Genomic DNA, 15,997 nt, shown 5'->3' on the forward strand with positions numbered 1-15,997 from the left:
TGGGACTGGAGCACCGCAGCCTCGCCTCCACCCGGGGCTTCGCCACAGACCCCTTTGTGTTCCTGCCCCCGCCCCGGAGGCGCCCCAGCCGGCGGCGCTGAGTTCCCTCATTGGCTCGGCCGACGGCTTCATCGATTGGCTCCCAAGTCGTCCGGCGTGGTGCGCCTCTTCTCGCTACTATTGGTCGTCTGAGCTGCTCCTCAGGCCGCCGCGCGCGGTGATTGCCCGGCCGCTCGGAGTCCCTGGAAGCAGTTCCGGGAAACCCCGCGTGCTGCCGGGATCGCGTCTCTCTCCATGAGGGGGGGAGGGGGTGGCGCGCGCGCCATTTCTAGTCGTTTTCAAAGCGCCTCGCGCTGATTCTCACGGGCCCGGCCGCCGGCCCCAGCTCTGCCCCGGTGAGTCTCGCGCCGGCCCGCGGGGGGAGGGGCCGGGAGCCCCGATCCGACCCTACTGGGCCCGGCCGGGGCACGGCGCCTTGTCCCCAGTTTCGTTTTCGCTCCGAGGGCCCGGGGTGGGGGTGGGGATGGGCTGGTGGTGGCTTCAGCCTCGTCCGGCCGCTCAGTTGAGGGCCTGGCCCAGCCGAGGCGCCTCCTCGCCCTCGCTCATCCTCCCCCCGCTCCTCCAACCCCCGGCCCGCGGTCCGGCCGGCCCGGCGCCCTCCGCGCAGGCTGCCGGCCCGGGCGCGCTTTTCCCGCCTCCGCCCGCTGCTCCACGCGGCCGGGCCGGGCCGGGCCGGGCCGGCGGCCTGGGGCGCCCGCGGCCCCATTGCCTCTCCCCGCCGGAGCCGTCTCGCTCCCGTCTCATCCGGCCTAGCCACGAGTGGGATGTGTTGATGATCCGGACCGGCACGGGGAGGGGGTGGGCAGAGGGCGGGATGCAAACCCCGGGTGACCTGAGCCGGGAGAAAACTTTTGTGTGAAGCAGAGGCCAAAAGGCTGGTTTGTGTAGGAAGCGTCCCTCCCCTCCCCCATTCTGCATGCTGCGAGTCGAGATTTGAAGGAAAAAATGACTACTAGAGGCCATGAAACTTAGCCTTCGAGCGGCGCCTGAGATACCTAATTCTAAGACTGTCATAGGCGCACTAAATTGGAAAGGCGATTCTTTTTTTTCTGCGGTAGAAACCGTAATTGCCAAAATTTAAAACTTGAAGCCACGGGGCTCTTGAAGGGTTCAGTCCTTTCACACTACCTGTTTCAGATTTTTGCTGTCCTCCGGAGGCTGAATTTATGTCTCATGAGTCAGTTGTAGGTTAAGGGCTTGACACTCCTAAGCCATGAGATAACCGTTAGTCTTCATTGCGTTGGTTCTTTTAAAGCCGGTCTCTTAAATGTGAAGAATTTTCACGAGATGTTCAGAAAAAATCAGAGAGAGGCTAGTGTCAGACTTCCCAAATCTCCCAGCAACCCTTATTTAAATTTCTACTTTTCGCAAAAAAGTTTAGATCAAATGACTTAAGTCACATTAGTGTATTTGCTGCATCCAGAAATATGGTTTGGCTGTGTGGCATCATATTGAATACACACAAGAGTTTTAAATGGTCTCATATGACATGAAAGTCTTTTTTTAAATGAGCACATTGTATTTGGCTTGAAGAGAGCTTTTTCCTTGATCCGAAAGGTTTTATTTTCTGGAATCTAATAGTTGTACTTTTTTGTTGTTGTTAAAGTTTACAGACTTTTTTTTTGTAAATTTCAAACAATTTCAGAATCAACTTGTAGAGAGCCTTTGCAATGAATGGTAGTCATAAATATTTCTGTCTTGTGCTTAATATGCAACTTGTCTTTTTGCTTTACACATACTTAAAAAAAATACCACCTTAACAGATGTTCGTTGAACTTTTCTGTTAAAAATTTGCTTTCTTTCCGTGACTAATAGTATTCCAAGGTGCAATACTGCAAGGGTCTTGTGATACGGAGAACTTTTGAGTTCTGATGATCTTATGGTCGTATTTGGGGGTGGGGAAGCATGGAATACTCTATGTTCACAAAGATGTTTTGGACTTTAGGATGCATCTTTATAGAAGTAGGTTGTATTAATCAGTAAACTGTTCATCTTACACTATAAGTAGTTTCTTGATCAAAAGTGCCAGTTTTGAATGTTTTTGTTTTTGCCAGTTCATCAGAATTTGAGGCTTGCCTTGAGAAACATTTATCCACCCAGCGATTAACCACGGAGTCTGCGTCTGTATAGACATTAGAGGGTTACTAAGTCTTAATAATGTTTTGTAATCATAAGAAGTCATGATATTGTTTATCCCATTTTCAAAGTAACCCTTTCTGCATTTTCCTCTCTTCCTACTCTGTATTACCACCTTCTCGAACTTCTTCCCTTTTTCATTAACTTCAGCTAAATATCGGTGGACTTTGAAATGAAGTTGTTTTAAGTCAGAAAACTGCACCTGGTGCATTTGCACAGTGTTTTGATAAGCAGTCTGGAGGTGTGGTTATCTTACGTATGGGTTTTAGTGCTTTTTAGGAAACTTGTATTTTCTTTATAGCTGACTAGGTATTTTGAGTTTCATCAAGAAAAGTAGGCTTTTCCTTGAAATCCACCTTCATGTCCTTTATTTCAGTATTCGTTGCAATGTCTTTATTCTGGTGCTTATTATCTTCATCACATTATAATTTCACCACAGACAAATGCACTTTAACTTTAATTCCGTCTTTTGAAGAGGTAGTATAGAGACTGGCCTTGTATGGTTTTATTATTTAATCTCTCTCTTCAGGGAGTTGATCCATTTCAGCATTACATACAGTTTGAACACCCAAAATGATTTGGGTAGGTTAATCTGAGACATCTGACCTAAGTTTATCCTAATTAGGTAATGTTTGTTGAAACTATTTGGAAGGAATTAGTTATCCGTTCTAAAATATGTTTTTTAGGTTTATTTTACTGATATGAAAAATTCAGTATACACTCATGATTTTTTTTTTTTAAGAAGCAACCTTAACTTTAGCTCACTTTTTATTTTATGTGGACTTAAAACAATCATTTAGCTTTTAAACCTGGTCATTTTTTCTTTTAAATCTGTGAATGGGAATAGCAAATTAATTTTAGAACAAAAATTAATGTCAAGTTGTGTTTTTTGTTTTGTTTTAAGTGAGGCGGAGAAAACCCAGATCACCAGAATGTTGAACTAGAGACAGCAGGGCATTTATTTCACACCTATCTTGGATTTGAAGCAGAGCTAGGAAAATTTGAAAGTCCTTGAACCTTAAGTTGTCTGTGGGTGTTCATTCTGTTTTTAAACCAAACTTTTTAAAACTGTGTAAGAATTGAGAGCTTGAGGGGCTTTTTAGGATTTTGTGGTGATTTGTTGATAAGCTCGTCAGGACACAACAGCTGCTTTTGTTAATCAGTGATTCTACCTTAAGTAAATTCAAGCCTTTATTTAACCTAGTGTACATGAAGTTCCTTAAGTAACACTTCCATGTACATTTTCCATGGTTTTACAGAATTATTATGCAAATTTAGGTCAGATACATCAGAAAAGGCATCATAAAATAATATTTTGATAGAAGTTATTAGCAGCATGTATACAAATTAGTTTAGATAAATCATGCATTGTCCTACAAACTAGTTATTTCTGGCTTAATGTAATATAGCTCCTGAATTTTTTCCAGCAGCATAATAAAATGGCTAATCAGGTGAATGGTAATGCGGTACAGTTAAAAGAAGAGGAAGAACCAATGGATACTTCCAGTGTAACTCACACAGAACACTACAAGACACTGATAGAGGCAGGCCTCCCACAGAAGGTGGCAGAAAGACTTGATGAAATATTTCAGACAGGTATAATATACATTTCTTGTTTCTGACTGGTTATGAAAGTGAGGGCAAACCACTTTGAATTTTATAGACTTTTTTTAAGGTTAAATATTATTGTTTCTGATCTATATAGAGCTGAATGTTACTTTCCCTTCATTGAGGGCATATTGGGTTTGACTTTGATATTCTTATTTCATTATTTCAAAGCCTTCTTAGTGTTGAATATGCAGTCTTAGTTGTTTCAGAACAGTACATCAATTTGTCTTAGATTTACCATCAATTAATATATATGTTTCAGCATTATCAAATTTTACATTTTTTCTTAATCTAAATCAGTCATCATTTTGCTTTTACTTTTCTACTTTAGCTTCTTAAAGTGATTGTTAAAACAGCTTAGGTCTGATTAGGTGGCATAATAAGAGGACTAGTTAGACTGTATTGTCTGAAATGATAATAAATGTCAGACTCCTTGAGAGTTTGTGGCCTGTCTAGTTTCTAACAGACAGAAATCCCCAACTCTCAGTAATTTGGAAGTGTTTGGTTTGTAACAGCTGCTTTTTTTTTTCTTTCTTTTTTTTTTTTTTTAAATCTAGGAGTCCCATGCTTAAGTGCTTAAGGAAATTTGAACATTTTAATATGGTGGTTGTAAGTGGTTTGAAGTTCTAAAGAGGGAGAGAAATATATCCCCTTAGGAAGTGTTGTTCATAAATAAATGTGTCCTCCCCCTTTGGGACCATAGATGGAAACTTTCTTCCTCTGTGTTTTGTGTGCCTATCCAGATTCTGGGAGAGAGAATTGAACTGTCTCACAAATGTGTCTTAAGTACCGTAGTAACAAATTTCTGGGGATTTTTTGTCCTTAAAACATTTTTTTTTTTTAATCTGAGAAGCTCAAGATAATTTTAGACATTAAAATGACTTCTCAAAATGACTCCTGGGTGATGGTCCCATTTGAAAATCAGTCCTCAGGAACTTTCTGTGACATTCTGCCATAGAGAATTGGCAGTGATCTGCTTCGAGATACTCTCTTGTAGAGTGTTCTGTTACTGGTAAGAGGCTGATGGTTTGGGTGTAGGGTTGGATTGACAGAACGGACTGATGGGTGTCCTGAGTTGTGGCTTTGGGTGGTGATATGGAATATTCAAGTAAGGAAACTCCAATTATTTAGGCATGCTCATTTTGAGCTCTTAAATCATGGCAACATTTTTTTAAAAGTAACTTCGCAAGTGACAGTATTTATTATGGAGTAAAGTTCTTTTTGGCTTTACCAAAATGGAGTCACTTTTGATGTTAGTTCATATGGATTTGGGGGTTTTAATCTGCCAAATATTTCCATTTTACTTTGGATCAATTCTGAAATATATTGAGAAATATAAAATTTAACAAACTTAAGAAATTATACTTAAACTTAGTAAATGTTCTGTGTGCAGTTAAATATACTGTATATATATAGAATGCAGTGCATATATTTTCTGTATAGTTTGCTCGTTAAGTCTACAGTAAAGTCCTTTTAATGCCATTTGGAAAAATTGTCATTGTTGACAGTGTTGTGAATGCCACAGCATCTTTTAAAATCTCATTGTGACACTTCTGAAGAACAAAAAAATGCCTTAAAATATGACTTTCAGAATTGATTAATCAAGCTGCACTGGCATTTATAGAAAAGTTTAAAATTATGCCTTTCCACATTCTGACTGCAGCAAAGTAGATGTTCAGATAAACAGATGAATTTCATTTTATCTTAGGTGTTAAGGAGGGAAAACCTGTGACACTTTTTGGAGAGTGGAAAGAATTATTTAGTAAAAGAGGTTCTCTCTTATTTTTTTCCCCACTTCTTGTGTGGTTAGCAATAACTCCAACAGTGCATGTAATTTGAAGGTTGCTCCTTGGGAAATACAGTGTGTTCTTATCACCCTAACATAACTTGTTATATTAATGCTTAATCTATAGTACAGTGTGTACATCAGATTTAACTTCCGGAACTTAAACGTTTTGGGGAGTGGGAAATGGGGTTAGGATTTTTTTGGTTTTTTGGGGGATATGGGGATTGAAATTTATGTTTACAAGTGTTGACATTTTATCTTTTGTTTTCATACTTGTACTCTTGACCTTTCTGTATAGTATTTGTATAGCTGCCTATATGCATATAGTTAAATGAAAATTTGGTTAGTGATAGTATTGAATATAACAATTCTTGATTAAACACTGATAACACAGTTTAGATTTTCCCCTTTGTTGCAATAATGTTACCCCTTTTCAATTTAATTTTTAGGATTGGTAGCTTATGTCGATCTTGATGAAAGAGCCATTGATGCTCTCAGGGAATTTAATGAAGAAGGAGCTCTGTCTGTACTACAGCAGTTCAAGGAAAGTGACTTATCACATGTTCAGGTAAGGTCATTATTCAGAAATGTCTTTGAACAACTAATGATCTGAAATTATTTTACTGTTACTTTTTTTCCTGTGGAGGAGTGGTATTTTTGTTTCTGACTACCTCTGCTTCTTTTAAAAAATTAGCTTAAAGAAAAAAAGATCTACATGGCAGAGAGTTTTCAGAAACACAAGCATAAAGTAAAAGTCCCCCACTCCTTTGTAATATTTTTGGATTATGTGATCCTGTTTTATTATCTTGGAGGGAAATAATGTTGGTGGGAGGAATAGATTCAGGACACCTGGCAAAATAGCCCAGATACATTTAAATATCAACCAATGGAAGACTGTTTTGCCAGTGTAGCAGGTAAGCTCCCTAGAGGTCTTGTGTGTCTTAACTGCTGTCTGCTCCAGTCTGGCATGTAACAACCACTCTGCAAATATTTGTTGAGTGAATAAATGAGTAAATATTTTGTTAAAATTCTGGTCTTCTGAAATTTAAATTTAATTATGTATTTGACCCTTCATCAATTCCTGGTGATTCTTTTTCATTGAATTACTTGGCTGTTCTAGAACAAAAGTGCATTTTTATGTGGAGTTATGAAGACCTACAGGCAAAGGGAGAAACAGGGGAGCAAGGTGCAAGAGTCTACGAAGGGACCCGATGAAGCAAAGATCAAGGTAAAACTTGACTTGGATAGTTGTAATGAAATTAAATTTAATTATGAGATCAAATGCTTCTTTTCATGTTTCCTAGAAACAGCTTTTATTGCACGTAAAAAAAAAAAAAGAAAAAGAAAAACTAATGTTTGGAAATGAGATAATTTAGGGAAAATTAAGTAAGAAGAATTTTGGGGGCAGACATTTAATTGTATGTTTGGTGAAAATTCCTAAACATACTCTCCCTTATTCCTTGTTCTTTTGGCTATGAATGACATATTTATTGATACTTCCAATAATAGTTTTTTAGATTGATTCAGTCATGTCTCTTCAGTTTCTTTCCAAGTATTTTGTGTCTTTTCTCTTGCTGAAGAGGTGTTTTAATAACTGCTTTCCTCCTTCTCAGTTTTTATTTACTTCAGTTTCTTTGTTTGTAAACTGGGAACAGTAATAGTACCTACCTCATGAAGTGTGAAGGTTAAAGGAATTAAGATAGGTAAAGTGCTTAGAGTAATGCCTGGAATGTAGCGAGAACAGTATAACTATGAGCCATTATTATTATTACTATTATTATTTAGATAAACTAAAAGGTGAATATAGGGCTTTTAGTAAAAGAATTAAATGGATATTGATGTTTTGCTGCAGTGATAGACTTTTGAGTTTGAAATAGTTAATTTATTTAATGTTGAAGTTTGTACAATTCTATGTTTTAGACAAGAAATATAACATAGTTTTTATCATGTAACTAGCTTATATAAAGCTCCTTTGTACCTTTTTTCCCTCATCTGTAAAATGGCACAATCCCATTCTTATATCTTTTAACTAATAGATGAAAACTCTATTTGCTGTAATGGTTGTTTTTTAAAAAACTTATTGCTGTTCATTGGATAGATCTGTATTATTTCCCTAAAGCTGGCTATTTGCTCTTGAGAAGGTGCATATTATATATGTAACATGTGTATATTACATATTATACAAGTAATGTATAATATGTAATATGTTTTGTGTGTATTCTATATTACGTGTATTTCTGTGGTTAAAATAGTCAAAGGTAGAAGAATGGAGAGTCTAAGGTAACTGGAATCCCAGGGTTCCTCCAGAGATTTTTTTTTTTTTTTAATTATTGTTGGTGAATAGCAGGTTCTAGTTCTATTCCCCAGCACTATTATCCCTTTTTTAAAAAAATTAATTAATTAATTTATTTATTTATTTATGGCTGCGTTCGGTCTTCGTTTCTGTGCGAGGGCTTTCTCCAGTTGTGGCAAGTGGGGGCCACTCTTCATCGCGGTGCGCGGGCCTCTCACTATCGCGGCCTCTCCTGTTGCGGAGCACAGGCTCCAGACGCGCAGGCTCAGTAATTGTGGCTCACGGGCCCAGCTGCTCCGCGGCATGTGGGATCTTCCGGGACCAGGGCTCGAACCCGTGTCCCCTGCATTGGCAGGCGGACTCTCAACCACTGCGCCACCAGGGAAGCCCCAGAGATATTTTTGAAAACTATTGAACTTGGTGATGTCTGAAGTCTCTTGCTGCTCTGACGTGCTGTGATTTTAAAAACCTGAAGTGTAAAATTCTCCTTTCTAGGTAGATTCCATTTCTTTTTTTCCATGTGTCTTTGTTCTGTAGGCCTTTCATATGAACACAAACCCTTAAAGGCAAGGACATTGTCTTCTTTTCTATGATTCCTCTTAATATCTAATATAATGTTGTGAGGAAGGTTGGAAATCAGGAAACATAGTTTGTTTTTTGAAACCTGAGAGTATATTCATTTGGTAATTGCCAGATGTTTTGAGTCTGTGCTGTATGAGAAATGGTCTGGTTTTTATGGAGCTTATGGTATAGTAGGAGTACAAAACAACAGGATTAAACAAAATAAAGGTTAAATTATTTGAGTACAGTAGAAAGAGTAGGACGATGTGAGAAATAGTAAATTAGAGAAGCTGCATAAAAGAGCTAGGACTTGATTTTTTTAAGGATAGAGAACTTTTTTTTTGTTAGTTGTATTATGAATTTATTATTGTCAGTATGATACGGACACTTAAATCACTTTGATATCCTTTAATGCCAGCATCCTCACTGGAATTAATACAACTTTTCCATAATGTTCTTTAAAGGGGATAGAGAACATTTCATTTGAAAAGAGTCACTGGATGTAAGTATGCTACGTAAAGGGAGCAAATAAGGAAAAAATCTAATTGACATAGAGGGGGTGCAAAATGAGGAATACTGTGGTACATAAGTATGAATAGGTAGCCTGGGGTCAGCTTATGTTGAAGTTTTAGTAATCCTTTCCCCTTTTTTCTGTTCTCATAACAAAAAAGTGATGTGTGCTTGGAGACTTAACTTGCCTGCAACTCCTTCCATTAAATGTAGGGAAAGGAGAAGTAAAAGTCAACACGTGTGAGAGGAACCAGTGTGAACTTTGTGATTTTTTCCCCCTAACTAAAATACATAACCTAAGATGTTAGGGAACCTTTTGGAAAAGATTTATATTTTGATTTGTGTGTGTATGATATTTAATATTCAACTATAAACAATTATGTATAATTATCTTTAGGCCTTGCTTGAGAGGACTGGTTATACCCTGGATGTAACCACAGGACAGAGGAAGTATGGTGGTCCTCCACCAGACAGTGTGTACTCTGGCATGCAACCTGGAATTGGAACAGAAGTAAGTGTTCTTCAGCTGTTCGCTAAAATCTTTCCAGTTTGTAAATAATTCTGCCTATTGTATCATGGGGGAAAAAATTGATTTTTTTTCAAAGAGTAGCTATTATTATTTTTTTGGATATCCATCTGTATTTTGCTGCCATCATAAGTAGGGATAATCATGTGACTGGTAGATACCCAGACACTTTGTAAAGGAATATAGAGTTTTTGGAACTGGCTACTAAAACTATGCAACTAACAACACACCATTTTAGGTCCTTGGGGTGAGGTTATTAAGGAGAAACAATTGCTTTATTCTGTTTTTGTTTTTGTTTTATGTCAGTAATTTTGAATGGTGCTTGTCCTCCCTCCTTGACCCTCCCCTTCATCACATAGAAGATACTCAGTGTTTACAGAGAGATTTATTGAAGGGAGTGGGTTGCACAAGGGAAGGATGTAGAATCAGATAAAAGGTTGAGCACATTGGTCTATACTTGAACAAAGAAGGAATCCGTCCTCCATCTGTGTTTTCATGACGGTCTCTTCATACACCTTTGTGCTAGCCTATTCTCATCCTTTAAATGGAAAAAACTGTGTGCCAAAAGGTAAGCCCTGTTATTGCACGGACCTTTTCTGTTTGGTGTCTATTTAGTACCTAGCATAATGCCAGGAGTATAGTAGGCACACAGTATTTGACAAATAATTGGGTATGGTTTTTTTCTTTGAGTACTGTAATCCTGACTTCGTAACTTAAAATTTAAACTAGGTTAAATGATAATCTTATAGGATTTTCTTTAAAACAAAGTGATGGCGGTAGCTTCCTTAGGTGATGATGTCAGTTAAAATATTTAGGTGGTATTGTTATGTATCTCCTACTTATATTAGAATTCTAAGAAATCTTAAAACTTTACTCAAACGTTGTCAATGGCACCCTTCTAAAAGCTGAAACTTAACTTTTCAGGTAGCCAAAAGCAAAGATTATTATTTCTGGTTTGTGAATAGATAAATAAAGACATCACCATTTAACATAACACTTTAGATGTATATCAGAGCTAATTCTAATTATGTTCTCTGTATGTAGAATGTTCTCTGTATGTAAATGTTTACAGTTATTGGTCTTTGTTCCCTGAACTTCTTTTATACGTTATTACAGTTAATGTTCTGTTTCTTGATATTTAACATTATTAAAAGGGCTCTAAGCATTTTTGTTTTTTTTGATACCTGTATCAGCTACATATGTTTGTTTTGAGTCTCAAAAAACTACTGTAAATTACTTAATGCTATATAATTATTGATAGAGTTGGGATTGGGACTCTAAACCATCTACATTCCTTACAGGAGCAAGTGTCATTGAAACAATATACAAGTGAATGATATCTTTAGCCTCACTCACTTTTGTCCTCTCATTAATCCCCCTCCACCATCCTTTATCTTTAATGTTCTCTTTATGTTATGAACCCTTTAAAATCTACATTTATATTTTATTTTTAAACAATATGGAAATATAGTTCAGCTTTCTTACAGGGACTCCTACACCATATGTATTTTTTTCTAATGGTTTTAAATTTTGTTCCTGGCATCAGGATTTTTTTTTTCCCTTACCTTAAGCCCTCATATAAAATGAATAAAAATGGAATTGATGCTTTGCCTTTTCTCTTGTTCTTGAGGCAGCTTGAAACACCTCCAAGAGGAGAATACATTTTGAAAAAGTTATCTGTAGTATACCATGTGATATCCTTATCAATTATTGCTACATTTTCTTAGTTTTGTTTCTTTGACTAATTATAAAATCCTTAGGAGTAAAAATTGTATCATATGGTTCTGTTCTTCACAATGTCGAATATAGCCTGGTGTAAAATTAGTTGGTTGTATCTATCTCATAATTATAGAAATAAACTTTTTTTATTAGATTGGCTTCATTAATGAGCTCTTTAATGGAAACTTGTTTTATCTTTGCTTTATGTAGGTAAGGAAGGAGTTTGCTAGTACTTTAAGATTTCACTGGAAGTATTTGAACAATTTAATAGAGTAAACTTTTGAGTATCCAGTTAGAAACAAATAGTATGCTAATTGTAAAATATGTATACATTCTCTTATATTGCACTCCCTCTTTAGCAGAAAGATGCGTTTTTCTGTATGTTAGATATCATTACATACAGCAGATATGGTTGCAGCAAAAATCCCTATATGAGATCACCAGCCTAAGCCACTCTAGTCAAGCAGTTTGTTGCAATAAAAGTGCAGTGTAAAGTTTGGATTTCTCCCTTAAGTTTAGATTTCATGAGATTTGGCCTATATGTTTTGAAAATTAAAGTTTTTAACATACTGGGTTGATGATAGGTTTAGTACATAATTGGTTTTAATTGGTGTCATATTGATGCTCTAAGGTTTGGGTTTTTGTTCTTTTATGGTTCATTACAGTTACTAAAAATTATTATTAGCTCTTTCTTTTAATGTTTTATTTTATTTATTTATTTTTATTTTTGGCTGCGTCGGGTCTTCGTTGCGGCACTTGGGCTCTTTTTTTTTTTTTTTTTTTTTTAAATTTTTTGGCACTCGGGCTCTTTGTTGCAGTGCGCGGGCTTCTCTCTAGTTGTGGCATGTGGGTTTTCTGTCACTAGTTGTGGTGCGCGGGCTCCAGAGTGCGTGGACTCTTGTAGTTTGCGGCACTTGGGCTCTCTAGTTGAGGCGCGCGGGCTTAGTTGCTCCACAGCATGTGAGATCTTAGTTTCCCGACCAGGTATCGAACCCACGTCCCCTGCATTGGAAGGCGGATTCTTAACCACTGGACCACCAGGGAAGTCCCCCAAAATTATTATTAGCTCTTGACTGAGGAAGTTGAAATTAGGGTCAGTGCATGAGACTGACATTATTAAAATTAAGCTATGAGAAGACTACGAGGTTTTATCTTTGGATAAAAGCTACTGTAAAGGGCTTCCCTGGTGGTGCATTGGTTAAGAATCTGCCTGCCAGTGCAGGGGACACGGGTTCAAGCCCTGGTCCGGGAAGATTCCACATGCCGTGGAGCAACTCCAGAGCCCAAGAGCCACAACTACTGAAGCCCGTGTGCCTAGAGCCCGTGTTCCGCAACAAGAGAAGCCACCACAGTAAGCCCGCGCACCGCAACGAAGAGTAGCCCCTGCTCACCGCAACTAAAGAAAGCCCAAGCACAGCAACGAAGACCCAGTGCAGCCATAAATAAATAAATAAATGAAAATCTACTGTAAATTAACCCTATAAGTGAGTACTCATTAATGGACATAGTTGCTAAGCATTGACCTTGAGATGAGAAATACACAAGAATGATAAGTATCAATTTTGAAATGCGTTTTTTTTTTTAGTGTGCCTTGGCTCTCAGACTTAGTCTGGTTATAGTATCTTTGTATCCTTTTTTTTTCCTTTTTCTTCCAGTTTTATTGAGAAATACTTGACATACAGCACTATATAAACTTAAGGTGTACAGCATAATGGTTTCACTTACATACATCATGAAATGATGACCACACTAAGTTTAGTGGGCGTCCATCATCTCATAAAATTAAAGAAATAGAAAAAAATGATTTTTCCTTGTGATGAGAACTCTTAGGATTTACTCTCTTAGCAACTTTCTTATATAACATACAGCCGTGCTAATTATATTATGTTGTACATTACATCCCTAGTACTTATAAGTGGAAGTTTGTACCTTTTGACTACCTTCATCTAGTTCATCCTCTCCTCAACCCTGCCTCTGGTAACCACAGATTAATCTCTTTTTCTATGAGTTTGTTTGTTTGTTTTTGAAGTACAGTTGACTTTCAACACTATGTTAGTTCCAGGTGCACAACACAGTAATATTGATAAATATATTGATATTTCTGTAGTTTCAAAATGATTACCATGATAAGTCTAGTTACCATGTGTCACAGTATCTTTGTATTCTTCTGCTGGTACTGTAAAACTGTTTTAATTTGTTTCCATTGACAAATGTAATCTCTATGGAGATCATGTCTATGTAATAAACTCTTGTTTAAAGAGCATAGCACTGATGATCTGTGGAGGAATTCAAAGGCAATAGTAGATTGGGATCTAACTCTTTGGTGTATTAGCTAGTTGAAGTGTTAAAGAACCAGTGTATTTAACAGACCTGTAAGTATATGACTTTGTAGCATCTGACTTGAATTACATATAAAGAAAAGCTGCTTTGTTTGCAAAATAGCGAATAGGAGCTGGATAATGGAACAACCCTAGTAGATAATCAAAAGACACTGTTGAGGGACTTCTCTGGTGGTCCAGTGATAAAGAATCCACCTTCCAATGCAGGGGACGCGGGTTCGATCCCTTTTTGGGGAACTAAGATCCCACATGCAGTGGGACAACTAAGCCCGCACGCCTCAGCTAGAGAGCCCGAGTGCCGCAAACTACAGAGTCCACGCACCCTGGAGCCCGCGTGCCACAGCAAAGAGCCCGTGCCGCAACGAAAGATCCCGTACCCCTCAATGAAGACCCCCCGCGTGCTACAACTAGGACCCTATGCAGCCCCCCGCCCCAAAAAAAAAGACACTGTTGAGCTGTCTGGTTACTTCTGTTGATTCCTTCCAGAGTCTCAGAGGGCTTCCTCTATTACTGTTGAAGTAATGAGTGGATAGATAATAGACAGCCAAAACTTTCAAAGCCTTAATGCCTAGTGAGTAAAGGAAGAACTGTTGTTAGGGTATTCACTAGATTCTGTTGGTCCTGGAGGGGGAGGATTAACCTGCACATGATTGAGTGGTTACTCTGAACAGCTCATATGGAGCCAGAATGGTTCAACAAGTTAATAAAAGGAAAACATTTATGTTACATTTTAGTTAATTAAAAATTGAGCTTAAAAACTTTAAAAAGAGTTATCTTAGTTTTTGAATACTATTTATTTTCAGCCTTTTTAAGTTCTTTTAATGTCCTAAGTTAAATTGATCTTGAAATGAGACCATCTCCTATTTCTCAAACGAATCAGTATTTTTGGCATGTTTCTTCATGGACCCCAGTGATTATAATATTGGGCACTTTGTTAACCATAGGTTTGTGGATGTTTCTTTTATTTATTTATTTATTTTTTTAATTTTTGTTTTGTTTTGGCCGTGCCACGGGGCATGTGGGATCTTAGTTCCCCGACCAGGGATCAAACCCATGCCCCCTGCAGTAAACGCATGGAGTCCTAACCACTGAACCACCAGGGGATTCCGTGATGTTTCTTTTAAAATAGAACAGTATTCTTATGGAAAAGCTATAAGTTGGACTTCTAACATTCAAATGATAATTTAGAGTATGAGGAGCTTGCTGTTATGAATTCTTTCTGTAAGGTAATCATTAAATTGCTTTTCCTGAAAATACAGATTTTTTTCATTTTAGGTATGCTTAATGAAGCAAACCTGAACGGTTCTAAAAATATAGACATGTGTTATGAAAGAAGTATAATAATCTGACACTTAGCTTCCTCACTTAGGTGTGTTCAACTATATATTTTTTTTAAATTTTTATTTATTTATTTTTGGCTGCGTTGGGTCTTTGTTGCTGCCCGCGGGCTTTCCCTAGTTGCGGTGAGCGGGGGCTACTCTTTGTTGCAGTGTGTGGGCTTCTCATTGCGGTGGCTTCTCTTGTTGCGGAGCGTGGGCTCTAGGCACGCGGGCTTCAGTAGTTGTGGCTCACGGGCTCTAGAGCGCAGGCTCAGTAGTTGTGGTGCACGGGCTTAGTTGCTCCGCGGCATGTGGGATCTTCCTGGACCAGGGCTCGAACCTGTGTCTCCTGCATTGGGAGGCGGATTCTTAACCACCGCGCCACTAGGGAAGCCCCTCAACTGTATTTTCATAGTGCCACTGCATGTGCTTTCTTTGCTTTTGCCTGTATTTGTAATGGGTAGGGAGAAAATATGGATGGTGAATGATGTAATTATGAAGCACAACTGCATTATGTTAATAGAAACAATATAAAGCCGAACTTACTTCCCAGAACAGTTTTAAAATACTCAAATACAGATTTTCTCAAATTTAAAAATATTCAAACCAGGCTAGGCCTAGTGTGGCCAGAGAACCTAGCCACACCAAAAAATACATTTCAAAATTAATACCAATTACTCTTGTGTATTTTTTGTTTCAGGATACCTTTTATCAGTAGCTTTTTTTTTTTTTTTAAAGTGCCGTGCCCTGTTAATGAATGCTGATTTATAGAGTTGATAATGTTGTAGGGTGATATGGCTGAAGCTAGTGAGAAGTGGTCAGATTCTGGATAATTTGAAAGCATATCTAACAGGATTTATTGATGAGTTGGATATGGAGATATGAGAGAAAGGAGCCAAAGATGACTTTAAGACTTATGCCCTGAGCGGCTGGAAGGATGGAATTGCCATTTGTTGAAATGAGGAAGGCTATAGAGAAGAGCAAATTAGCAGGATTGAAAGATAGTAGTTCAGTTCTGGACATGTTATGAGTTAGATGTCTCTTAGACATCCAGATGGAGCTGTTGAGTGAGCAGTTGCTTATATCATGGAGTTCATAGGAGAATTCTGGCTGGAGATTATAAATGTGGGAGGCATAAGC

General features: G+C 38.1%; 1 protein-coding gene across 3 annotated transcripts in view; it reads left to right on the forward strand.

The window, feature by feature from the left end:
- Positions 1-261: 261 nt before the first annotated feature.
- The window catches only part of HNRNPR (heterogeneous nuclear ribonucleoprotein R), a 33,952-nt gene continuing 18,216 nt past the window's right edge, over positions 262-15,997 (forward strand). The window contains exons 1-5 of one of the 3 annotated variants that reach the window (XM_061184760.1): positions 262-395; positions 3,624-3,792; positions 6,040-6,158; positions 6,711-6,818; positions 9,352-9,465. In XM_061184760.1, coding sequence (XP_061040743.1) covers positions 3,636-3,792; positions 6,040-6,158; positions 6,711-6,818; positions 9,352-9,465 — 498 coding nt within the window. In that variant the 5' untranslated portion in view covers positions 262-395; positions 3,624-3,635. The remainder of the gene's footprint in view (positions 396-3,623; positions 3,793-6,039; positions 6,159-6,710; positions 6,819-9,351; positions 9,466-15,997) is intronic. The other 2 variants (XM_061184761.1, XM_061184762.1) reach the window with 2 other exon arrangements.

Source organism: Eubalaena glacialis, chromosome 3 (assembly GCF_028564815.1).
Source record: "Eubalaena glacialis isolate mEubGla1 chromosome 3, mEubGla1.1.hap2.+ XY, whole genome shotgun sequence".
In the NCBI taxonomy this organism is placed as follows: domain Eukaryota; kingdom Metazoa; phylum Chordata; class Mammalia; order Artiodactyla; family Balaenidae; genus Eubalaena; species Eubalaena glacialis.